This window comes from Prosopis cineraria, unplaced genomic scaffold (assembly GCF_029017545.1).
Source record: "Prosopis cineraria cultivar Desert tree isolate PC_DT_omini unplaced genomic scaffold, ASM2901754v1 PC1905, whole genome shotgun sequence".
Lineage (NCBI taxonomy): Eukaryota > Viridiplantae > Streptophyta > Magnoliopsida > Fabales > Fabaceae > Prosopis > Prosopis cineraria.
Genome location: NW_026557230.1, coordinates 1 through 26205, shown reverse-complemented (window position 1 = coordinate 26205; position 26205 = coordinate 1). Strand labels below are relative to the sequence as shown.

Below are 26205 nucleotides of genomic sequence, written 5' to 3'. Positions count from 1 at the left end.
TTGTTTCGTTGGCTTTCAATTATTCCTTTTTTTCGTCCAATTGCAGGTTAGATCGAAGTACGATAAGGGGTGACCAGGTTGTATCACATACTAGTTCATAGCTTCTAGCTCGATTTGTCCTTATCTTCCGTTATTGATTGAACAAGAACTTCAGAGCTTTTTAATTTCAAAATATACGAGAATTATGTGATTTTTCTTGCTATTCTGTATTATTTTTCCATGCTTATTGTATTGACATCAAGCGTCTCATATCGTACTTCGTTAACGACCATGTAGAAGTATTGATTTATTAAAGGGAGAATGAGATATAGTGCCACTGGAATAGGGTATTAACATGCAAGTCTCATAGATGAGCTAATTACACTGGAATCCTTGAGTTATTTTTCAGTAAGTCTCACGGAATGAGCTAATTATACTAGAGTCCTTGGGTTATTTTTTATTAAGTTTCATGAAATGAGTTAATTACACTTAATTCTTTAGGTTATTGCCAATGTAACATTAATTTTTCTTATCAGATTACCATATTGCCAATAATATGAAATTACATTGGAGTTCAGTAGCAAGTTTCGGATAAGAATTGATAACTTTGATTATGACTAATAACAACTATAAGTTTAGCAATGATAATTACTTTTCATAAATAACTAGGTTTGAAGTGTTAGATCTCCATGTGATAGAATATGGGATAATGTTTAATTAAGATAATTAAGATTATCTATTAGAGATATTTAAATAAAGATGTCTATCCATTAGAGTCATGATTTATTATTTATTTTATTGTTATCTTAAATATCAATGATGGAGAGGATTCATCTAGTAACTTGGAGTATTTAGTAACTGGTGAAGGAGAACAAAATTTGTCATTCTATTGAATAATACGTGATAAGGAGGTAAAGGAAGCTCTTAAAAAAATGGCAAATGGTAGAGCCAACGGACCTGATTGTATATCTATTGAAGTGTGGAAATGTTTAGGCGAAGAAGGGGTGAGATGGTTAACTAAGCTATTTAATGTGATTTTACGGTCCAAGAAAATGCCTGATGAGTGGAGGAGAAGTACATTAATTCCTATTTATAAAAATAAAGGAGATGTTTAGAATTGCACTAACTATAGAGGGATTAAACTCATGAGCCACACAATGAAACTGTGGGAGAAAGTAATTGAGCACAGGTTGAGATTGGAGACAAGTATTTTTGAGAATCAATTTGATTTTATGCCAGGTAGATCAACTACAGAGGCGATTTATCTACTAAGGGGATTAATGGAAAAATATCGTTGTAAAGATAAAGATCTACACATAGTTTTTATTGATTGGAAAAAGCTTATGACCGTATACCAAAAGAAGTGCTTTGGAAAGCGTTGGAAAAAAAGGGAGTACGGATTGCTTATATTAAAGCCATACAAGATATGTATGAGGGGGTAAAAACTAGTATAAGAACGCCTAGTGGTCAATCAAAAGATTTTCCTATAAAGATTGGACTACATCAGGGATCGTCTCTGAGTCCTTATTTGTTCAACTTGATTTTAAATGTTTTGACGGAACATATTCAAGAGGAAATCCCGAAATGTATGCTCTTCGCGAATGATATAGTTTTTATAGCAGAGACAAGAGAAGAGGTTAATTGCAAACTTGAGTTATGGAGGAGGACATTAGAGTCGAAAGGTTTTCGCTTGAGTAGAAGTAAGACGGAATATTTATATTGTAAATTTGGTAAAGGACTATTCGACAATAATTTGGAAGTGAAATTAGAAGATTAAATTATACCTCAAGTGGAAAAGTTTAGATATTTAGGAGCCATTATTCAAAATGATGGCGAAATCAGTGGAGATATTCACATAGAATTCAAGCTGGGTGGTTTAATTGAAGAAAAGCTAAAGGAGTTATTTGTGACCGTAAGGTGCCTAATAAACTTAAAGGAAAGTTTTATCGCACTGCTATCAGACCGGCAATGTTATATAGTAGTGAATGCTGAGCTCTAACGGGACAGCAAGAGCATAAAGTTGGAGTAGCAGAGATGAGAATGTTACGATGGATGTGCGGACATACACGTAAAGATAAAATTCGAAATGAGCACGTACGCAAAAAGTGAGGGTGGCACCTATTGATGAAAAAATGGTAGAAAATCGGTTTGAAATGGTTTGGGCATGTACAAAGAAGACCAAGGGAGGCACTAGTGAGAAGAGTGGAACATATAACTTTGAGTCCGATTGAGAGAGGTAGAAGAAGGCCTAAGAGAACACTCTTAAAAGTTGTTGAACGCGATCTTTTAATTAATAATATTCTTAAAAGCTTGATACATGATAGAGCACAATGGCGTCTTGCAATCCATGTAGCCGATCCCACCTAGTGGGATAAAGGTTTGTTGTTGTTGTTGTGTTGTTATCTTAAATATCAAAATTTAAGATTAATTTAGATTTGGGATTTAAATTTAGTTATTATTATTTTATTATTTTTATAGTTTATAAATAGAGTTAGATTTTTTATTTGTATTAATGAATAAGAGTTTCTGAGAGTTTTGGCTTTTTTACTCCTTTTTCTTTCTCTCTCTTCCCCTTTTCCCTTCCCATTTTACATTACCATGATAAGTTCATTGTGATAAATAATAACTTTCATTATAAGATAATGAAATTATAATTTGTCTGACAACTTATTTAAAAATTCAACTTTTAGGTTTTAAAGGCTCGCAATTACCTTGACCTTAATGACAAGAAGTTCGGTGGTTACAATTACTTTAGAAATTGAGCTTCTGGTTTTTGGTTTTAAAGGATTAGTAATTAGCTCATTTTGTTGTATTTATATACCAGTATCATGTTATAGTCGTTCTCATTTGATTCTCCTTGATTTTATTAATACTGATTTTTTTTTTTAGATTAAATGAGCAAGTTACCTACTAAAGTTGATCATAGATTTTGTACTTATTTATTATGCAAATTGTTCTTTTAACTTTTGAAAATGATACAATCTAACTTCTGTTATTAATAAAAGTTAATTTTAATCATTAATTGATCATAAAATGATAAAAAATGTCTTAAAAATTGTAGAAAACAAAAAATTGATTTTAATTGTTAATTGATCAGAAAATTATAAAAAATGATCTAAAAATTATAGAAAATAACAAATTACAATGAATGATTTAAAAATTATAGATAATGACTAAATAATAATGAAAATAGAACAATTTTTTTCTTATTTTTTATAATTTTGAGGTTTTCTTAGTGAAGTAATGGTTAAAGTTAATTTTTGTTAATGACAAAAGTAAAATTATATCGTTTTTAAAAGTTAAAAAAATAATTTGTATAATAAATAAGTTTAAAATTTATGGGGTTATTAGATCTAATTCATTTACTTTTTTTTTATTTGGATTCATTGAAATGAAAAATATAGTAGAAAACGGGAGAAGGATTTGGATCCAACGAAGTTATATATACGCTCACGTGTATTATGTCCCATTTTTTAAATTTTAGTTTTGAGATATTTTTATTAACTTAAAAAATTCTAAATTATGTGTGAAGAGGATACTTAATTTTATAGTACTTCTTCTAATGTATGAAATAGTTCAAAAGCTGTAACACTTTCAATTTCCTTTGTATTCCTTATTTAAGTGTTGAAGAGTAAAAATACTCATGAATTTTTTTTTATTTAGGGGCATCCAGTATATCTAAATAAAAGAAAGTGTAAAAGTGCCCTTAATATTAATGTAATGAGTGCAAAAGTGTCCAAATTGATAAATTTAATTAGCATCTGTTAATGTTGATTGTTAAAAAAGAAAAGGCAAATAAAAAGTGCAAAAATATTTAAAAAAATTTGATCTAAGTGTAAAAATATCCAAATTATAACATTATTTTATTTTATCTTTTCTATTTTAGTCGATTTCCGTCTTTTCTAATTGTAATTTAATTTTATTAATCATAAAAAAATAATTCAAGTATTTGAACTAAATTCATTTGAGTTTGAACTTGACTTGAATTTATTTGAGTTTAATTAGTGTGGCCTAAATAATTTCAAAAGAAAGAAGATTTTCTAAACTCTCAAACCCAATGCTAAAATTTTTTGAGCTTATTCAAGTTGGCACGTTAGACTTAAGTCAAATTATCAAATTTAACATTTTTCAATCTATTAAAATAACTTAATGCTAATGGTGAAGTTTTAAGAGTAAAACTTAATGGATTGAGAAAGGTTGATTTATCAATCTATACTAAGCCTAAAGCCAAATGAGCTTAACTTAAATATTGAAATTTTATTAATAATAAATTGAAATTAAAATTAGGTTAAAAAAATAAAATAATATTTTATAAGTTGGGTATTTTTGCACCTAGATAAAAAGTTTATGAGTATGTTTGCTTTGTTTTTTTTTTTTTTAAAGTTCAATGTTAATAGACATTAGTCAAATTTAATGGTGTGAGCACTTTTGCACTAATATTTTTAATGTTTAAGGTACTTTTAAACCCTCATTCACTTAAAAATGTCGAGTGCTCTTGAAAAAAAAAATATAAATATTTTTGCACTTTAACCTTTATTTTAATTACATCAAGTTAGTCTGAGGAAATTAATTGCATGGACAAACCAAGTTTCAATTTGACTTAACTGAATCATAATAGGTGCAAATGTGTCAATGTTTCTTGATAAAAGGTAGATTTCACTGATTTAGTTCATTATCGTCAAGATGTTTATAAATGTAAAATGATGCGAAATCAATTAGAAAAACCCTAATCTAAGAGGAGGTTTCTTGCTCTCCAAAATTCTAAAGCAAACAATCAAAGGTTCAAAAAATAATTCCGTTCCAATTTGTTTTCCCACTTCATGGAATCATAAAATGGGGCATCATTATCAAAGAAACCACAGCCCTATTTCCAATGAAAACTCGTCGGCCTGTTGAAACCAACTTGCATCTCGGGGCAAAAAAAATCGAGAGGGAAAATTCCAAACTAACCAATACACCACCAATCATTGCTCATCATTTCTAATAATGAAGGCAAATTAAAATATATGAATCCAGGAAATAACATGTACGGAAATTTGAAAGTGACTCATAAACCACAAACTAGCTTTCTTCGAGCTCACTCATCACATCAAAAAAGACGTTTAGATTTCACAGATAATGAACCGAGCATCCAATATCGTTAAGACCCTTGTCGCATTGTCAGTATCCCAGAAAACGATTGGCCAGAAAACGCTTTGCAGAGTGGAAGACGCATCTACATTTGTTTCTCAAGTTCGACAAGGTAACCAACCGCAGCTGAATAAAAGAAAGGTACGCTTGTGTCAAAAGCAAAAACCATCCCTTCTCCCCTACTCAACAAGTTGCAGAAAAGCCAAACCAGAACAGCCACTTTCATCAAAAACCCAACACACCTAAGCTATGAGAAGGATGTAATTGTACTGCCGTGTTGCTCAAAGGGAAGAGAGAAGAAGAAGAAGAATCCAAAAATGCCACCGGAAGTACTTTATTTCCGTCCTCTCTTGCCATCCCTAGTTCAACTTTCTTCTCCGGTCACAACTCAACCACAGGAAAATCAACCTTCCCGTCACAAATTGTCCCAAGGAACCAACAGGATGAGACTTACTAAAAGGGAACTCATCCCCTTACTTATTCTGATTCTTTCAGTCATGTCAGTTTTCAGACTTCTGAGCATCATCGTGACTACTTCATCTTCCTCCCATGGACTATCTGGTCTGTCTCCAGGACCTCAACACCGTAGGGTTACCCTACATGCACCTGAAACTGGATCCTCAAAGAAGCCTACAACGCCTCCCAGAGTCACCACCCTGAAGAAAAAGGAATTCAGAGTCTTATCAAATCTCATTGCCCACAAAGTCCCCTGCAACCTCCTTATATTCGGGTTTCACTCCCAGTATCTTGCCCTCTCTTCTATGAATGCAGCTGGGAGAACCATCTTCCTCGAGGATGACCCTAAGAAGATAAGCAAGGCAAGAGTTGGCTCGAACAATACCCGAATATACAGAATTGAATATAACATGCCAGCAAAAGACGCTTACGAACTGCTCAAGGACGCGAGGCAGAACTCAGCTTGTGCACCCACTAACCCCAAAGTGCTTCGAAAATCAAAATGCAAACTTGCATTGAAGAACCTGCCAGCAGAAGTGTACGAGAAGAATTGGGACGTTGTGGTAGTAGATGGACCTGATGGGGATTCGCCGGAGTCACCGGGCAGGATGGGACCCATTTATACAGCTGGTGTGCTGGCTAGAGCAGGGGATGTCTCTAACGTGGTAGTGCACGATGTAGATCGCACCATAGAGAAATGGTTTTCCTGGGAGTTCCTCTGTGACGAGAATTTGCTGCATTCTAAAGGAAAATTATGGCACTTTAGGATATATCACTTCAATTCCACAAGATTCTGCACTGATGGAACACAAACCAGGCAGCAGAGGCATCCTGCAAGTGACAGAGATAGTAAGATGAGTTCAACAGATCTCAAAAGTCAGTGAGCATAATTCACCTCAAACAAGTTCCAAAACATTACTGTTTGATGCCCTGGCAAACTTTGTTTTAGGCAGCAATACGTCCCAGGATCACGGTTGCTTGCATGATTGCAACTGACAATTACAGAGGGATTTGAACAAGCACTTCTACATCACTGCCACGCAGAGCCACGCAAGGACAGCTGATTCAGCTCATATGGGCCTGAGGATGAGAAGCAGCAGTTTTTTTTTTTTTTTCATTTTCAATTTTTTGGGACATAATTCGAGGTTCAGTCAAAACTGGGATACCTATTACTGTTGTTATTATTATTATTTTATAAATTCATTGCCATGGGATGATTGAGAGTGATTATCATTAGTATTCTCTTATAGATTGAATAGCATTCTCGTATAGATTGAATGCACACACTTTTCAGCAATAGAAAAAATATTTATAACTGAACAAATCATGGCCCATTAGTTGATAAAAGACTTAGTTTAATCAACAATTCCTCAACTAGCCAGAACAAAACTCACTAAAATACACACTACTCTGGATGTGCGATGGTAACATTCCAGCTGCCTATTTGAAAAATGGGAAGTACTACAAAGTTATCCCTATCCAGGAATGTCAAAGCAGTAATCCCTGCACCCAACATCAGGCTGGTTAGCAGAAATACAGAACACCTAATACCGCCACAACAGTTTGGTTGATCAATCATAATAAAATTGATGTTATAACTTAACATATATTCAAGTAACAGCACAAGAAGTGAAGCAAAACGGTCATTATGACAGCATTAATTGTTGCAGATGCCAGACCAACAGCTCCCTCATTGCTCGATCCATTGATATATTTTAGTGCAATATTATTTTGGGTACTTGTATGCACAGTCCATGCGGGCACTTTCTTCCCAGGAAAATTTCACAGAAATTCACCATGTTTCATTGTGCTGATTTCATTCAGCCTCAAATCCAGAGTTGAAAGAATGCAAAAATGGGGCTTTCCAGTCGTCAAACAAGCTGTCATCAGAAAATTCACCCGCATATATGGCCACCATTATTATCCATTTTCTGCAAAGGAGAATAGATAAAAGAAAAGGATTTAACTATCTAAAATTTAATCATTGAAATATCAATGCAACTGATAAAATTAAAGTCTACTGCAGGAAAAAAAGCCTATATTAAATTAGTGACCTAGTCCAGACCCATGGATACTTCCACTGATTTTTAACATCTTTAGAGGAGGATTAAGTACCTCGTAATTACAACCATGGAAACTTAAACGTTATTTTATATTTTTAACAGCAAGAAAATATAAAATAAAGGACCACATAACATAATCACATATAACCCATAAATGACAGTTTCTCATCATAAAACGGTTTCCCATATCAGCAAATATTTGTAATTTCTCAGTCATGAGGAAAGGAGGGGGGAGTGAGGAACTGAAAAGCCATTAACATTAAAGAATCTGGACCAATGATCTTAGAACATATAGCATGAGATAAAACTCACCATTCTTTTGCTAACATAAGGCTGTATCTTGATTGGTATTTCTGGTTCAACCTCAACCCTGAATAACTTCTGTTTCTCCCTCTCGAATTCCTTTCTAGATTCTTTTCTGGTGCCAGATTGCCAGAGTCTACCAAAATTGGGAAGCCAATTAGCATCATACTCCTTCCTTACAGTCTCTCCCCTCTTCTCCATCTCTAGCTCAATCTTTCTCCTCTCTGCCCAAGCTGCTCCTATACGTTTTGGATTTAACTTTCTAGACTTCCTAGACTTGTTCAAAGAGGAATCAAGATCACCTAAGATGGGTTTATCGTGTATATGGAGTCCATCAGTTAACCATGGAGGAGGAGCTTCAGAAGGAACATTGCTGCCCACTTTTTCCGCACATCCATAAGAGAATGGTATGGGATCTGGCAAACCTGAGAAAGCAAAAGGAGCGGAAGAATATATAGCTATATATATAATATGCATGCAAGCTGACCCCAATCTCAGGTCTTCTTCAAAATCACTAATGAACTTCTAGGTTATGATGTCTTAATGTTTTCTTCATATGGATAAATGATACTTTCTCACTGAATCTGTACATGCAAATTCACTTGCCCCATGCACTTCACAAACTTGGATGTTAAAAAATGAAGCAAAATAAATTATGAACAAAATTAAAAAGAATACCTTCACAACTGCTCTCCTTGCTTAACATTCTTCTGTCCCTAGGCACCTGGAACATTCAATAAGAAAATAGATAGAAATTATGCATAAAGAGAACAGGAAACAGAGAAAGCAGAAAAGGAAATAAAATGCTGATCAAAACGTACAAGCATGGAAATTGGAGTGAAAGATTAAAAAAATATTCAATTACCAGGACATGAGAACTAAATAAGAATCCATCAAGAGAAACTCCATATCGGTTGATCATTGAAGCCAATAATATAGCTAGGGGTACTTTTCAATTTAAATAATCGCTTACAAGAAATGGACCACAGGAACTACAAACTATTGTTGATTTGAATAAAAAAGTAGAGCTACCAAATATTGATTGTTGATATGTAGTCAGTCTCTATGATTAAGAATTATCCCATCTGAAAAAAAAAAAAACGGATGAGGAACTTACCTCGTCAGTACTGGAGCAACCATCACCAGACCATTGTCTACCACTACAACGGAGAGCATGGCAGCTCCCTTCAACCAAGTCACAACACAAGCAAATAAAAGATAAAATCCAGTTTCAGGGAATCCTCTGAGATGTAAGTCTGAATAATTTCAAAAAGAAAGTTAAGGTTCCATAGACAGAATATGCATACCTACAAAATCTTTATAATGAAAAGAATTTGCACCAGAGCTGGTTTCCGAAAGTAGAGAAGAGGTATTATAATAGGGTAACACACAAGCATTGCTAGTTCCTGAGATTCCTGAATTGGATACCTGACACTCATTTGTATGATATTGTAAAGGCAAAACACTATTTGAAGGATGTGAATTTACAGAATGGGAATAAGTAATATCAAATTTATCAATATTTCCATGATTGAATTGATTATGGATATCACTTGAAGTTCCAGAGACTTCTCCATGACATTCCTCACTCGATAAAACAGCTTCTTTTTGTAGGGTCATGCACTTCTTCTCCCACTGCAGCAAAAAAAATTGACGATGATGAGCAAATATATTCTAAACCATAACAGGTATCTCTTCCTAATCACGTAGATGTTAAGAACAACAACAAATCCAGAACATGGAATAAAGATGAATCATGTACTTTTTTTTCGTTGAACTGAAACATGTACATTAAAACACGACCTTAGCAACATCGGCGTCCGAAACCGTAAATGCCTCCAATTGATCCATGGCACCACCATATTTCCAGGAGAATTGCTTCAAATTCTTCAAATGATTGACACTTGCCAGGTGATTGATCGCGTTAGCGCTGCAACAAGAAGCAACAATCCAAATTACCATGGAATCACCAAAAGCGCGCGCATGATTGGACCTTGAAAGGTAAGGGGATCAATGCAAACTCCCGAAGATTATTAATTCAACTAAATTAAGATCTCCGTGAAATTTAGCACTCCTACTTTCGCAAGTAAACTAGAGCGATTGGCAACAATTTTGTGAGCCGCAGACGCATTATAAAAACTCAAAAACAGATTCAGGGATCCATACCAGGCAAAGGAACTAGCGAGTTCGTCGACATCAGTGTCGCAGAAAACGCACCAAAATCGATTGCGAGAAGCGTGTTCTAGCCTGAGAATGGTAGGATTTTTAAGGAAGAAGGATATATCGGAAAATTTCTTTCGGAAGCGGGAGAGGAAGGTCGAGAGGGACTTCTTGTGGCTAGGAAAGTACTTGTGTCGCAGACCTTGGTTGTGATTGAGATTGCAGACCTTGCAGAACTCGAATTCGCCTTTCTTGTCAATGCTTCCATGCTTCACAGGCTCGATTCTAGGGTTTGATTTGTCTCTCTGCAATTGCTCCCCCATTGCCGAACGGACCCTTCTCTGCACAGTGAGATTTGTTGGGAGTCGCGAATATTTATTTTCCGGCTTCTACGTTTTACGAGCGAAACCCAAACGACAATGCAGTACTAAGCATTCACAACGCCGGCGCCAACGCGATGCCTAACAAACTATCAGGTCGTTTAAGGGTTTTTTTGGGGTTCTTCCATGAGGTTAGTTTCAATTTTAAATTTTAAATTTTAAACTATCTCTTTATGTTAAATACGTGTATGTAATTATCTCATGATGCCTTTTTTTTTGTTCTCATTTTCGTCTTAAATTATAAAATAATTTTAAATAAAATTTTATATATTAATAAATTTCATTAAATTCACTCAATAATCTTATTTTTTTAAAATAAAAATATAAATTTTTATAAATATTTATCATTTAATATATTAAAAAAATAAATAAAAATTAATTATAAAAAAAGTGATATTAAAATTATTGTATTTAATAAAATTTTAATTTATTTAAAATATTTTATATTTTAAAATAAAAAAATAGTTTAAAAATATTTTATAATTTATAACGAAGGAAGTATGTTTTTCATGGCCGAAATTGTTGCCAGTTTTTGGGCCAAAGGAAAACTTGATGCTAGTTGCATTAAATGTACTTTTAGTCTTTCAATGAATGCGGTGTTTTTATTTAGATTTATTTTAGTGTACTTATTTTTTTAGTTCCCAGGATATCAACATGGTATTGGTAGCCACTAATTTCTCGGGGAGCAAGGTTCTCTCCTTTTTTTTCCCCCAGTTCTCTTCCTTTTTTTCCTTCTTTAATTTGTTTTATAGTAATTAAGGAAAACAACAAATAACAAAACTAAAATAAATGGATGAAACTACGGAGGTTGCAGAATGGCTTCGCTAGATGGGTCCTCTGGTAGGATAACATGAAAGCCTTTGCATGCCGATTTGCATCCCAATTACTAATCCCAAGGTATTAAAAGTTGAATTGTTCATTGAACCAGCCAAAATTAAAAGTCAGAAGTTAAGGGTTTAACTGATGTTGAATTAAGAGTTAAATTAAAATTAGATCAATCATAATAAAATAAAATAATTTAAATAAAAATATATTAATTCTTAACATATTTATTATATCTGAGACTTAATATTCCATACATACACAATAATAATTTTAATAATAATAAAACACAATAACATTTCAAATATTTATCCATACACTCCTTCCATCATCAAAAAGTTTTAGAACTCATAATAATCAATACCAAAATTATCTTCAAATAAATAAATATAATTTTAGTTTTATATAGATGATCTCAAATAAAAAATAATATAAAAATTCAAATAATAATAAGAGTAAAGTTAAAAAATAATAAATTAGTTTCTAAATAATAATAATAAAACTTAAATAGTTAAGATATAAATATAAATATGTAATTAAGAATGAGATATAAATAAAATTTTACGCATTATTTAATTTTTTAATATCAATCCATGTAAAGAAATAATAATATAATTTCAAAAGTTATTTATATTTGTAATAGGATGAGGATAGAGGCTGATGGGCATAAGAAAGTAGCTCATACTTTTTTTAAAAAAAGATTTCTTATATTGGTAGTAAAAAGATGTAAAAGTGGCTGAGTTATACGTTAATAAGGCATTGGTTAGCGTGAGGTATGGAAAAATGGAACAGCTCAGAAGTCCGAAGTTGTAAAGAAAGAGGAGAGAATGAGCAGAAGAGGCGACTGATGTTCACCTGTCAGTGTCGGGTTTAAAATACGAGAGAATGATGTCAACGTTCAGGCGGCGAGCTTCTTCCCCTCCATTTTCATTTTTTTTCTAACTTTTCATCAGCTTTGTTCAATGATCATCCTCTTCTTCATGGTATTTACTGTTCTCCTTTTTTTTTCTATTTTCATTATTCTTTTTCTTTCTTTTTGTTCTGTAATTTGATTATTTTTTATTGGTTTTTCTTCCTTTCTTTCTTTACCTGCCCAACTCGAACAGTCATGTGAGTTAGTCTAGGTCAATGTCAGGTCAACAAGTGCTTTAAGAAAACAAAAAATTGGGCTAGACACATAGACAGTTTGCCAGCTCGACCGATCAATTCGGTCCAATTTTACAAACAATGATTAATCCTATTGATAAGTTGAACTTCCGTAGTCCACTCACATTGGAAAATCACCTATATCTCCATAATCTTGTGCCTACATTCATGCATCTCCAGATTACCACCTACAGCCCCTGTTACTAAATCCTCACAATCACAATACACAACACACTTCTTAATCCTACAATCCCATGAGGCAGGCATAAATCCACTCCTTGATGTATCAAAAGCATCCCTTTCTTAAAGTTTTAGCATAAATCCACTTAGTTGTTGGTTTTTGCCATCTACAATAACCCCTTGCATCCAACCACCATGGTAGATTTAGAGAATACACCATCAACAAAGACACGATGGCAGTCTCCCCCATAAGCATAGTCATATTAGCCTGATTATACCTTGTAGTACAAGACCCGTATTAGCCACCCTCCTTGATGTGTGATCTATGCATTTCATGATTCCCTTGGCGTGAGTTACTATTAAAGCCCTTAAAGCAATTACCTAATGAAAAATTCTTTCATTTTTCATCTGCCACAATAACCAGCACATTACAGAGAACCAAGCACTTTATTCACCATCAATTCTACCTATATTATTACTAAAATTCCAATTGCACCAGTCTCGTGCATCAAGCTCAGAAAACCTCTTCATATGTTTGATTCTCACCATCTTCCTCCAATCTTCCTGGGCCTCGGTACAATCATGAAGAACATATATTAGATCCTCAATCCCAAAATTACACTATGTACATCTCGGATCTACACACTTACCTCTCTTATGTCAAAGTTCGTTAGTAAGCAACCACTCATGCAAAACTAGCCACATAAAAGTTTTACACCTCTATGGAATATTCAGTTTCCACATCTTTACCCTAAGTTATAGGTATGTCCATGTCATCTTCCTGTATGAGAGAGTAAGCTAACTAATAGAGAGCAGTCCATTTTTCACAAACTTCCATCTAACATTCCTTTTGCCATTACTCATGGGAACTCCTTTAACTTGGATTCCAAAAGGTCCTAGAGCTCAGGTCTCGATCTATCAACTTAGGGCAAAAGATCTTGTCTACATTTACACTTGTCTTGAACCACTCTAACCCATAGGGAGTCCCTACGATGTATGATCTCCCATCCCGTCTTTATGATGAAAGCTTAGTTCTAAGCTATCAAGTTCTACATCCCTAACCCACCTTTCTCTTTAGTTCAATAGACATTTTCCCAAGCCACTTAGTGATTTTTCCTCTCAAAATGCCTTTTCCACTTCCTCACATATAAAGTTTGGAAGCATTGCTGTCTAAACGAGAGAGGCTATAAAATTAATCAAAGTACTTCTCCCTACTAAAGCCAAATTATATGCTTTCTAGCTATTGAGCTTACTCTTAACCTTATCCACTATATACCCACAAGTGTTTTTTGTGACTCTATTATGATGAATAGGTACACCTAAGTACTTCCCCAGGTCAGGTGTACTTTGGAAACCATGTAGCTGACAGAGCTGAAGAACTTTATAGTGCAAAACATTCGATGAAAAGAAGACTCTAGTTTTTTCTTGACTCACTTTTTAGCCTGAAGCTTCACAAAACTTCCTTAAACACCTATTAATAACCTCTGCCTAATCTACCTCTGCTTAGGCAAATAAAATTAGATCATTTGCGAAAAAAAATATGACAGAGCCGGCCCATCCTTAGTAAGCGAATAGGCTTCCAAATTCCCTCTTGTATCTCATCTTAGATAAAGTACGCTAGTTTCTCTATGCACGTCTTAAAGAAGTAGGGTGATATTAGGCCCTCTTGCCTCAAACCACAGAATAGATTAAAAGTCTTCGATTTACAACCATCCTAGAAAATTTGCATTTGGGAACTAAATAGATATCATCTAACAATATCAATCATTACTATAAGTAACCGTAGCTCCTCTAGACAGTCAATGACAAAGTCCCATATGTAACATCCTGATTTTTATATAATAAAGAAATTGTGGAATTTAGGTTTTGAGGAAAAAAAATGATAATAATAGGAATTTATATTATTTGAGGTTATTTAGAAATAATATTATGATTAGGTATTTAATTATGAATTTAAAAATTTAAATTTAAAACCACATAAGCAATATTTAGTTAAGATATAATACATAAATAATTTTTTTTATGTGTGTGTTAAAAAAAAAGAGAAGGTAGAAGGAACAAAAAAAGGGGGGGTGGAAGGTTGTTGTTTCTAAGTCCCACATTGGTTAGATGAGAGAAGAGAAGATGTGCCTTCATGTATAAAAAGGAGGGGGTGTGTGCATTAGGAAGCATGAGAGGCTAAGATGCAATTTAGAGAAAATTGCAACTTTTGGCCCAAAGGTTTGAATAATTAAATTCAAACCTATAGTTTTTTTTAATATAATTTTGGGACTCACAATCCTATTTTTATATTATTTTTCTCTCTTCCTCTCACGTTGCTCGGCGTTTTCTCGCAAGGGGGGATTATTTTCTTTTTTCTTCAGGTATGTTCTAACTTTCCTGTTTAGATTAGCATTTAAAAATTTATTTAATTACAAAATTAATTTTATAGTTATTTTTTAAATAATATTAGCTTTCTAGTGATATGATTATTTTGTAGGATAGAGTAAATATTTTGATTAAAATTTTTCTATAGGATAGTTAATCTGATGATATGATGGATTAAAAATATAGGTTAAAACTCTTAGGGATATAATAAATATTATAAAATATTTTCTTGAGGTTGAAAACTCATGTTTAAGAATTTTTGAGTTAAAATCTAGATCTATATGGTTGAATTTATGTGGAATCTGAGATGTAGGGATAAACCTATGATTATTAAATATTTATTTAAGTATGAATAGGTATTTTTGAGGTTATAGAAAGGTGATTTGAGGATTCAGGATAATTTTAAAATTTAATTTATTTTTGAACGAATTTTTAGAATATAAAAGGATGAAATTGTGATACTAGAAGTGATTTGAGGATAAAAAAAATAGTTTATTAGGGTACAAGAATTTTAGAAAAGAATTTAGGAAGTTAAATGAGGCATAAATCTTAAATTAGTGTTAATATGGATTATAGATCTAAGACTTTCTAACTATTTAAATTAGAGTTATTTATTTTAATGTAAAATTAATATATAGTATTGTGAAATAATTATGTAGATTATATTGACAAAGATAGTGGTGAAAAAGGAGTTGTGAAGGGGAACTTGTTATTCAAGACACAAGGTAACCATTATTAATGTGTTGTGATGGGTGTGTTTGTGAATGGTTATGTGTTGTTTTATTGTTTGAAAAAATTATGAATTATTGAAAATAAATACTGTATATACTTGTTTGAAATTATTGCCAAGTGGGTTAAAAATTTATTTTTGTTTATCATGATGAGATATTATTGTTCGGATATATTCCTGTTTGAATATTTGAATGATGCATGACTTGTCAGGGTATTTTAATGTATGGTGTTAATGGGAATTTCTGTTCAGTTAATTATTACCACGTGGTAAGCCCTCATTGGACCCAATAAGTGGCGTGTCGCTTGGTCCAACTCACCTTTGGTCGGGTGATTTGGCGTCCGAGCATGGCGAAAGGAGGATATAAGGTGCAGTCATGCAAATTAAATACTTATTCGGTTTGTTTGAAAATATTGTTCGGTTAAATGTTTTGTGTGCCCACTTAGCAATCGCATGATTAGTTACATCCGCATACATCATTACATATTAATTTTTGGTTACTGGGACTTTTAAGTCTCATTCCCCGTGGTTAATATTTTTACAGGAGCGAGTCCGACCGAGAAAGCACCAAAGGTGTAACTGTGGTGTATGAGACACCATCTTTTACGTTGCCTCTTATTTTAGATTATACAATGTATCTTGTGCCAACTTAGGACATATCTTCTTTGTGAAGCATGTAAACTCTAATCCTTTTTATTAAAAGCATTTATATGACCAAGAGGATTATGTCTGTCCCTCTTGACCATGTCTGTCCCTCATGGTTCTAATTGCTTTTTGAGATATTTTAAAACCTGTGGTATATTGTCTTGGATGTATCATGGTAGAAATTTTTCTACCATGATAAGGGTATGATAAGGGTTCAATGAAAAAAAAAATGATTTCTTGAATTAATAATTTGCAAAAAAAAAAATCGGTTTGTAAATTTGAGGGTGTTACACCATATAATCTAGTTATATGCTTTTTCTATATCTATCTTGATAGCCATAAACCCCTTGTTCTTCTTGATATTCCTCATGGAGTGTATTACCTCTTGTGCCATAATAATATTATCCGAGCTAACCCTCCCTAAAATAAAGCTACACTGGTTTGGAGAGATGACCTTCAGGAGGACCTTTTTTAGTATGTTAGCTATAATTTTGGTAATCATCTTATACACCACATTACACAAACCAATGGGTCAAAAATCATGAATAATCTCAAGATCTTCTTTCTTTGAAATCAAAATAATGAACACACCATTAATATACTTAATAAGCGAGGGGTTACGAAACACATCCTATGCAATCTTAACAACAAAGAGCCCATATAGCTTTACTAAGCTTGGAAAAATAGTGCATTTAAGCCGTCTGGCCCAAGGGATTTCAAAGGACCTATATCAAACACAACTTGCTTCACTTTAATATAGTTAAACAAGTGGGAGAAAAGACTAAGAGATACATTTTCAATATCTCAAAAAGAATGCACAGTATGAAGCCCATGCCTGGTCCCTCCTTCCTTTGTAAAAAGCTTATGGAAAAAATACTTTACATGTTGGCGAATTTCCTCCATCTCATATAACCAAGTACCATCCTCCTTCCTTTGTATTCTTATCCCTCATTTGAAACCTATCGCATTTAACTTTATGAGCCCATATAATATTTTCTTATACCAGGACCTCCTTAAGCTTTCCCTGTAACTTAGTTTGAAGCTCTTCTAGATCTTGCCAATTACAACACTATGGTTCAATTACAGTTAGCCCCTCTAACCTCCTGATTAAGTAGTTTTTCCTCCTACCGAGATGACCAAAGACCTCCTCCTTCTATATAGAGACAATGTCTATAAACTTCCTCACATTATCAATCCAAACCCTATTCATATCCCAACTTTCCCTTAAGAATCGTTCAAAATCATCATAAAGGAACCCAAAAGCAACAACCTAAAAGGGATGTTCACTATTAGGGCTAGAACTTACTTTTTCGTCCAGCTGGAGAAGCAAGGAGAGATGGTTAGATTTAAAAAAAGGCAGGTTGACGATCGCAGCGTTTGAGAACAGAGATTGGCCCCGTTCATTATAGAGAACTCGGTCAATCCTGCTTTGACATTCTTGTCTCCTTCACATATAAAAGGGACCTTTGCATCTAAGATCCTATAAGCCAAGCTCTTCCACACATTTTATAAAATTTTGATATGCCCGAGTAGCATTACAAGCAAGAGAATTATGTTCAAGATCATATAATGTGCAATTAAAATCCCCTCTTACTACTTAAGGACCATCAATTTTCTCATATAGCCTCCTCAGTTCCATTTATAAGAGCTATCTATTTACCAGGTTTGGGCTCACATAGACAGCAGTAAGGTACTATGTCACCATTTCATTATGAACAGAAAGATGAATGAATTGGGGATGAGTTTCTAGAACTTTAAACATGAAATCATCATTGTTCTATAGGGCCCATACACCACCACTAAAGCCACAAGCATCAACAATCTCTACATTGGTTAATCCCAATATCTTGGAAATACCATGGGCCTTGTTTCAAAGATGACTAGAAAGTCCACTTTATGCAAGCTACATAACTCATTTATAAGGTCTAGGAAATTTTTAGACTCCGTGCCTCTTACATTTCGAAAGATGCAATTCATTAAGAACCCAATTTAAACAGTTTGAGCTGGTAAGCCTATTTCCACACTTGCAATATTGCCATTCTTCCCTATTGCCTCATCATTACCTTTCATATTAACAAGTCCAATAGCTATCATTCCTCCATCTTTCTCCAGATTATGCATATCTCTTGAAAAATCCTTTATGACATCAGCTTGTTAGCCTACCTCTAAATTAATCAACCTTATCTCATCCTCACATCATCCACTATCTGGTAAGACTTCCTTGAGATCACTATTTAAGATAAAAAATTGATTCTTAGTGTGGTCCCGATTAGTTCCAACAATTCCCTTATTCCCTATTATTTATACCACCACCTGTTGTTCTATTGCTAGTGCCAAGTTTTACTTATTTTTCGATTTCATTTTTACAGGTCCCTTCCTCTTAGATCTTACTATCACTGGGACCTATTTATCTTTTTGGTTATTTATGACAGTGCTAAATTTACATGCCCCTTCCACTTTCTTTGCAATCTCATGACTATCCCCTTTATTCATCTTCTTCCTAAATTGGTTACCAACCACAGATCTCCTTTGCCCATATTTTTACATGATCCCTGTTGTATTCCCCCAACAGTTTCGAGCCAGTTGCTCCCCTATGATCTGGTTTTCACCTATGTACCTTGAAAATCTCTCCTAACTAGCATACCTAGCTCGAATTTCCCACTCATCTCAATAATCCCATCGATGTCATACTTTGATATCTTCACTGTCTCAACAACTGTTTATTCCCTCTTAACGTCTTCAACCTTTTCATTACCTTTGCCAATGGTGGTATCTCCCTCAACAACATCTCCCTCGACCTGTCCAGGAAGCCCTTTAGATTACTTTCGTTCTTAATCACTTCCTCCAACTTTGCCCCTATATATGCTTTTCCCGGACAGACATCCATATAGTGCCCATACCTTCCACATTGGAAACAAACCAAATGGAGCCTTTCATATGCAATTTGGTACTCTTCCCTAAACACCGTAAATGATGGCATTAATTGTTGACTTACGTCTAACTCCACACATAATATGGCAAACCCTCCTTTATCCGAAATTGACATAGAATGATCAATCTTCATAGTAGTCCCAATCATATCCCCTATCATGTGAAGGGATTTGACATTATAAAGTTCCACCGAAACATTAATAAGATGTACTAGATTGTAATTATTAAATCAGACTGCAATTTTTTCCCTCTTTAATTATCAGATAATGATTCAGACAATTTAGATTTAACCTCATGTAAAATTATTATTAAAATTTCACATTATAAAAAATATAAACAATAAAATTCAAACTGCTAAAATTTAATATAAATAATTAAAAATTAAAAAACATATTAAGAACATGATAAAATACAATACTTTTTTAAGAAATTAAATCTCAGCCATCTGGATGTTGATCTAATAATTCAAAATTAAAGGTGGGGGGGGGGGAGGATGGAAATTGGAAAGAGAACAAGATACATTCCCAAGTCCCTATCTCTGGAGGATACTGTGATTATGTTACTTGAATTTTAAGGTGAATTGGACTAGAACTGCCACAGGCCCAAAGGTCAAGAGGTGGGCAAACCCAGAATGTGTTCCATTGGTGTAATTCCCTTCCACTGTCCCCCACGCCCCCCCCCCCCCCCCTTTTTTTGAGCAGCAATTCCATGCTACATTGATTTTTTGGATAATTAAAGTATAATCAAATCTAAATGTTGACACAATGAACTAACATGAGAAAAAACGTGTAACTTTTAAAAAGCTGTGATTTTTCTTTTCGTTTTTTTTTTTTGCCAGCACAAAATGGAAATGAATGAATGAATAATGAAAGTGACGGGAGAGATGGGAGATAAGAGAAGGGGGCAAAAATAGAGGAAGCATGGAGCCATTATTGAAGCTAGGTTGTTGGCCGTCCTCTCTCTTTCTCTCCGTCAAGCCTCCAGCTGCCTGTTACTTCACTGCAATGACCATAAGGCCCCTGATCTCTAAACCCCAATCAAACAGCAATCAAATAACAATAATACATTCCATCTCTCCCCCACCACCAACACGTATCATATCAATGGATATCTGCTACTGCCGATTTTCCAAGCTCAGAAAGCAGACTAGTAAATAACAAGAGAGCATCTTGCACAGTAGCTGGTGGGCAAGCTCCAATAATGGCAAAAGATACCCAACTTTTCCTCTCCTGATTTGAAGGAACTGTCTTCGTCACTCTTCTTTCATTTCAGTGCACTCAAAACTGTTCCATCCTTTTAGATTATCACCTGAATCCAATCTTCCCATGACACTTGATGAGCCAGCACTGATCCCTCTCTATATTATTCTTTTTCCTCTTTGACTGGATTTCTCCAGAATCATCCCTCGGCTACTGTCACAACGTCCTCCCAATCACCCAGCTCTCCCCGCAATCCTTCATTTTGTCTACGTAATACATGTATACTTCTTACTGGTTCTCGAGGCAATAGCACTGCTTTCTCACTAACTTCACCTATATATACATGCTACATCGATCACTCCGTTTAATTCTCCTTTTATTTCCTTCATTTTAATTTAATGCTCGATATTTGCTCATTTCATTGTAGTTCAGGAACCAAGAAAAAAAAATGTTCCAGAACCGAGAAAAGAAAAGAAAAGAAATATTAAAGGTGTATGTGGTGCTGATCAGTGATCATAGTCATCACTTTTTTCACCCGCTGAAATGATGATAACTTTCTCCAAACATGCAACAGATGATAAATCGTAATACGATAAGAATTGAGATACTTTAATTTGTTTCCTTTATTTAACTTGAACCATAATTTATTATTCAGAGTGTTTAATTTGTTTGAATTCAGATCGCTCTAAATTTTATTTAAACGAGAATATTTTTTAAAAATCTATTAGATTAGAATCGTGAAAAAAGATAATTAAAATTAAGATTTAAACCATCTAAATATGTATGAAATTACATTTTAAATTTATCGTTGCCCTATAATGTAGCACAGTAGCAAAGGATCTTCAGGCATACATATGAAAATTGATATGTCCTTTTTAAGAGGGTTATGAAGATGTCAAAGCATGGTTATAATAATAATACAATGTTGACACTAAAAGGAAAAAGAAAAAGATTTTCCTTGCTCTTCCCTTTGTTGTTGGCTGCTAAAACTGTTGGCGGCATCAATGATAGATGTGAAAGGTGAACTACGAACTGTTTGAGTCGTACCCGAAAAGGCACTATCCTTAAGAACTATTCCAACATACCTCTGACGGACTGACAGTTTCCCAAAATTAAACAAGCACTTCTTGCAAAGTAAGAAAACAGAACAGAAAAGACTAAAAAGCAAACATAGATGAACACGAGAGTAGAAGGCAGATGGAAGAGAGAATTGCCCTGAAAACTCAAAAGGCTGGTTACTTGCTCTGTCTGCACCCATGGCTATATATAACCCGATGATGGAGACATGAATGTTGGCCCATAATTACCAAATTAAAGCTTCAGTTATACTCTCATAAATCACGTTTAAACACTTGTCTGGGACGCAGACGTAAATCACAGTTAAGCCTTTGTCTGAAAATGTTGGGGAGGCAAAATGTTTAAGATATTAACTCACAAAATCGATTAATTTGGAGATGTTGGCAGACAAAAACGTTTAAGACATTAACTTACAAAAACAGTTTTGAAAAGTGGTTTAATGCCCAAAAACTGCTAAGGCTTAAAGTTTAAATTTGAAACAACAAAAAGGTTTTTCAAAAAAGCTAAAAATAATTATTTATTTAATTATTTTTGTAATTTGGGGAAGCTAAAAATAATTATTTTTGTAAAAAACAGCCCAGTAAAAAAAACTCATTGTTTCTTAAACTCATGCGTAAAGGAGGTAAAATCAGCTTGTCTCACGTGCACAAGATCACTCTTTCTCCAAACCCATTTCATTAACCTACTTCATTCCTTAGTATATATACACTAGGAGAGTCCTTTATTTAATCAATGTGAGACTTTAACACACACACTCTTTTGACACACACAACAAAAACTTGAACCAGAGTCGTAGCTAATCCATCCATTGATGGAGAAAAGATTCACAATAGCTTCTATTAAGTTTCAAGTTATGGTTTATCAACTGCGATCATTTAAAATAGCAGTAGCAGTAATAATAATAATAAAGAAACGCGCGGGGAGCGGTTTTTTCCCGTCTCTAGCTATAATATTGTTTTTATGATTAGCATTTTGCTATAAATATATATATAACTGTATTGATTTGATATTAGTTTCTATACGTGCCAGACATAGAGCTTGTCTGGCATAAGTAAATTTAGGAAATAATAAGTACGGATGTTGGAGATGCATATCCCTGCGAAATAGATGAAGATCCGGTTGTCTCGGCTATTAACTATGAAATAATGGGTTGGAAGGATAAATCCTGGCATGTGTTGGTGATGTGTGTCTGTGTGTGCATGTAAGCATCGTGAGATGTCCAAATACACACATGAATGAATGAGTATGACCCTGCGCAGCAACAGGTCGGGGATCCCACGAAGGAACAGTATCACTTGACTGTCACAAGCGGACAACCCGAAAAGACAAATGTTAAGGTTTTATCATAAGGACCCCTTTGATTTGATGCCTCCCCTCAACATGTCCTACATCCATCTTTTTCAAAGCTTTCGACCCTCACAAGCAAGTTGATTCGCCTGATCTTCTTCTTAATTAATTCTCCATGATCACAACCAAATAAATGATAAAAGACATTATATAACTGTAATCCAACCGATCATCACCTGTCGCGGCACACAGGGATATGACTTGTTTTCTTAATCATATGAATATACATCATATCATCAGGAATATATATGGGATGTGTTTCTGGCATGGTATAATAATTTTGATTGGATTTCGGATGACTCGTTTGTGGCTCACGTACGGAACCATTATGAATGCATAGCTGGGCGTTGATTAGGCGGTACAACACATGGAAGGGCACTCATTTGGATTCATCAGAGGAACTGTGCCTTTACACATTTCATGAGGGCAAAAGAGTAAGGTGGAAGCGCTGGGAAAAAAACAGCTTTGATTTTCAGGACAACTAGCGATGCTGATGATTCCTCAACATACGAAAGGGTAGGGGACGGGTGAAAGGAAATCCTCATACAATTCAAATCTTCAATCGCCTTTAATTAATATATGTGAAATAATATATAAGCTAGCTAAGATAGTCTATATATATCCTCATGTAGGGCTTGACATGAAAGCTAAGTCGGGATTAATTAATTATCGTCATTGTTTCTCTCATTCGAAAAACATTTATATTCAAATCTTATAAAACTAGAACAAGAATGAATAATCGTAGTAGCGTTGATGATTACATATAACATTTTAAGAAACTGAAGTTGAAATATTAGAGGCATGATATTATGGGTAAAAATAATTAAGAAAGGGAGAAGTTGGAGATGAAGTCCATGGTTGGTTGAGGGAGAAAGAAGTGTGCCAGGAGAAGGAGAGGGAACGGGAATGTAACAACAAAGAGGAAGCATCGTTATTGTAAAGGGACGTACGGGGAGAAACGTGGTTTGAAAGCAAGTAGTTGGGAGTGGTAGAACATAATGTTGTTGGGATGTTGCCCCAATTAGACATCGCAAACACACACACACAGGGGAGGGAGGGTACGTTACCAAGCTGGTAAACTCGGGAAGATTGCGACCTCGCGCCATCCCCCTTTGTGTTTCTGAAATGTACTTTTTCTCAAAAGTCTAAAGATCTGCCCCCACCAGATATTGTTTTCAGTCTCATAATAATAGATTCATTGCGGGTCGCTGTATTATTATTGTGTTGTGCCACCACCACCCCCTCACAGCTTAACTGTATCTGAGTATTATGTGTTTACAACACCCGCTTCTTGAATGACGCCTTTCAAAGGATCAATCCCTGACCCGACTCCGCAAATAACACTGTTCACTGATTCATGCTTTTCTCGTCTGACTCAGTCGATCGGCAATATATATATATATATATATATCCTTTTATCCGATAAATGAGAATCCTAATTTCTTTTTTTTCCTTTTGTGCGGAAGGCAGACATGGATCGTGGGTGTTTGTGTGTGATGAGCAAAAGTTAACGAGTTGAATACAAACAGATACGGCTAAATGTACAGTGTCTTGTTATTAGTGCTATACTTGCTTTTTGTTCTGATTCATTTGTTCTATCGTCATCACTGACTTCCCAACTTGACCCCGCGCCCCCTGTGTAATTCAATTCACCCATTTTTGCTGACTCCTCTTGACACCACCATTTCATCATTCTTCTTCAGTTTCCGCAGCGTATATGTGAAGAATATATACATTACTATATCCGCGGGATATAGTTGTACGACTTACGAGGTTATCTTACTTCTTATCCATATAGCATGAGAAGCGCTTGGATAGATATCATCAGAATTTTAATTTGTTACAAATAATAAGCGTGTTTTCTTTTATTAATTGTTGATTATTTTAATATCTGCGTGTGAGAGAGAATCTAATCCCTCAAATGATCTCATGATAAACCTAGATCCAAGGCCAAAGAAAAGAGAATATTTTACAGTCGTCATCATATGATCATTTTTATTGAAAATTGATATGTCTTCTTTTTGGCAACCTTTCCCCCCGCAATTAATTTACCTGCAAAAGTTCTGATGGTATATTCTTGCAGCCCAAAAGCCATAATTTAGTAAAGTTTACGGTACATGAATACTATCATTTCTTTGATTCTGAAGAATCCATCAAACAACAGCGCTCCAACACATCATCATCTTCAATATTGCTTCAGTACTTCAGAATTGTATAAATAAAGGGAATTAACTACTTTGATCTTCATAATCTTCTCGCGGTTACTTTTAGAGAAATGTTCTGGTTGGTAATTTTTAGTTTCCATGTTTTGCTATAAAGAATAATTGATTAACTGGGTGAATTATTTTCCCGACTTTGGACTGCAAAAGATGCTTAATACATCTACTTGAAGGGAAGAAACGAATCTAGCATATATGATTGTTTTTTGGAAGTTCGGATGCATATATATTGATCTAATCCCCAGTATCCAAATAGTACTGTTAATTACAAGATGTAGTTTCCTCTCTTCTTATCCGAGAACACCACGTAATTCTTCGAGAACTGGTTTTTACCCACATATATAACTCAACCGCTACATCTAAACCCCTATATATCATCCATCAACTAGATTAAAAGGAAAGAAAAGAGGAATTAATCTTTATTTTTGGTTTTATTAATTTATTAGAAATTAGAAAATTTAAGAAGAAGAAGAACAGAAGCTAATTGAGTGAGAACAGGATTCAAATATGAAATCAAGCAGTTAATTATAAGTTGAAGCAATAGTGGAAGCGTTTGGAAGCAGATTAAGGCCTGAACCTTTGCCTGCAGGATTGGCAAGTGATCTCCATGCACGTAGAATCAGTTTGTCTAGTGGCTCTCTCTTTCATTCTCTCGGCTCTCTCAACCTCTTCTCTGGCCCTCTCCCACATTTGCCTCGCGCGTGAGAACTCCGATTGCGCCATCTCCATCTCCCTCCTCGTCAGCTCCCTCACCCTCTCCGCGTACGCCTTCTCCATCGCCGCCACCCGTATCTGCTCCGCCGCCTCCCACTTCAACGCCTCCAAGCACGAACTCCTCTCCTCCTTGTAAGCGCAGTCCGACGACGGTCTTATCATCGGCCTCACGCTGATCGACAACTGTAAATCCAGAGACGGCGTCCCTTCCGAGGACGACACCGTCGATCGGAACCGCAGCAGAGAAGAATTATCGGAGGCCAAGCGAGATGCCGATGCTACAGTGTGCGAAGAAGGCAGAAGCTCGAGTTCCTTTTGGTCGTTTTCTTCCATATCAAAACAAAGAGAGAGAGAGAG

General features: G+C 34.7%; 3 protein-coding genes across 3 annotated transcripts; 1 reads left to right on the top strand and 2 right to left on the bottom strand.

Annotated features, from left to right (window-relative positions):
- Window positions 1-5097: 5097 nt before the first annotated feature.
- On the top strand, window positions 5098-6449 carry LOC129301118 (uncharacterized). Its single transcript, XM_054939690.1, has 2 exons — window positions 5098-5250; window positions 5397-6449. Exons 1-2 carry the CDS (start codon window positions 5098-5100, stop codon window positions 6447-6449), a joined length of 1206 nt encoding a protein of 401 aa, XP_054795665.1.
- A 424-nt stretch (window positions 6450-6873) lies between these two features.
- LOC129301119 (TITAN-like protein) lies at window positions 6874-10578 on the bottom strand. Its single transcript, XM_054939691.1, has 7 exons — window positions 10098-10578; window positions 9735-9861; window positions 9239-9566; window positions 9049-9116; window positions 8610-8655; window positions 7941-8356; window positions 6874-7496 (listed from the first exon to the last, which is right to left on the bottom strand). The coding sequence occupies exons 1-7, from the start codon at window positions 10412-10414 to the stop codon at window positions 7461-7463; spliced, it is 1338 nt and encodes a 445-aa protein (XP_054795666.1). The 5' UTR covers window positions 10415-10578; the 3' UTR covers window positions 6874-7460.
- Window positions 10579-25632: 15054 nt separating this feature from the next.
- On the bottom strand, window positions 25633-26193 carry LOC129301117 (protein indeterminate-domain 16-like). Its single transcript, XM_054939689.1, has one exon. The coding sequence runs from the start codon at window positions 26179-26181 to the stop codon at window positions 25699-25701; it is 483 nt and encodes a 160-aa protein (XP_054795664.1). The 5' UTR covers window positions 26182-26193; the 3' UTR covers window positions 25633-25698.
- Between the last annotated feature and the right edge of the window lie 12 nt (window positions 26194-26205).

Coding starts and splice junctions, on each gene's coding strand:
- LOC129301119 (XM_054939691.1), bottom strand. CDS start 10,414: ATGGGGGAGCAATTGCAGAGAGACAAATCAAACCCTAGAATCGAGCCT. Junction 9,117..9,238: donor TCATTATAAAGATTTTGTAG/GTATGCATATTC, acceptor ACTTGGTTGAAG/GGAGCTGCCATGCTCTCCGT. Junction 8,357..8,609: donor CAAGGAGAGCAGTTGTGAAG/GTATTCTTTTTA, acceptor TTGCTTTCTCAG/GTTTGCCAGATCCCATACCA.
- LOC129301117 (XM_054939689.1), bottom strand. CDS start 26,181: ATGGAAGAAAACGACCAAAAGGAACTCGAGCTTCTGCCTTCTTCGCAC.
- LOC129301118 (XM_054939690.1), top strand. CDS start 5,098: ATGAACCGAGCATCCAATATCGTTAAGACCCTTGTCGCATTGTCAGTA. Junction 5,251..5,396: donor CGCAGCTGAATAAAAGAAAG/GTACGCTTGTGT, acceptor TGTTGCTCAAAG/GGAAGAGAGAAGAAGAAGAA.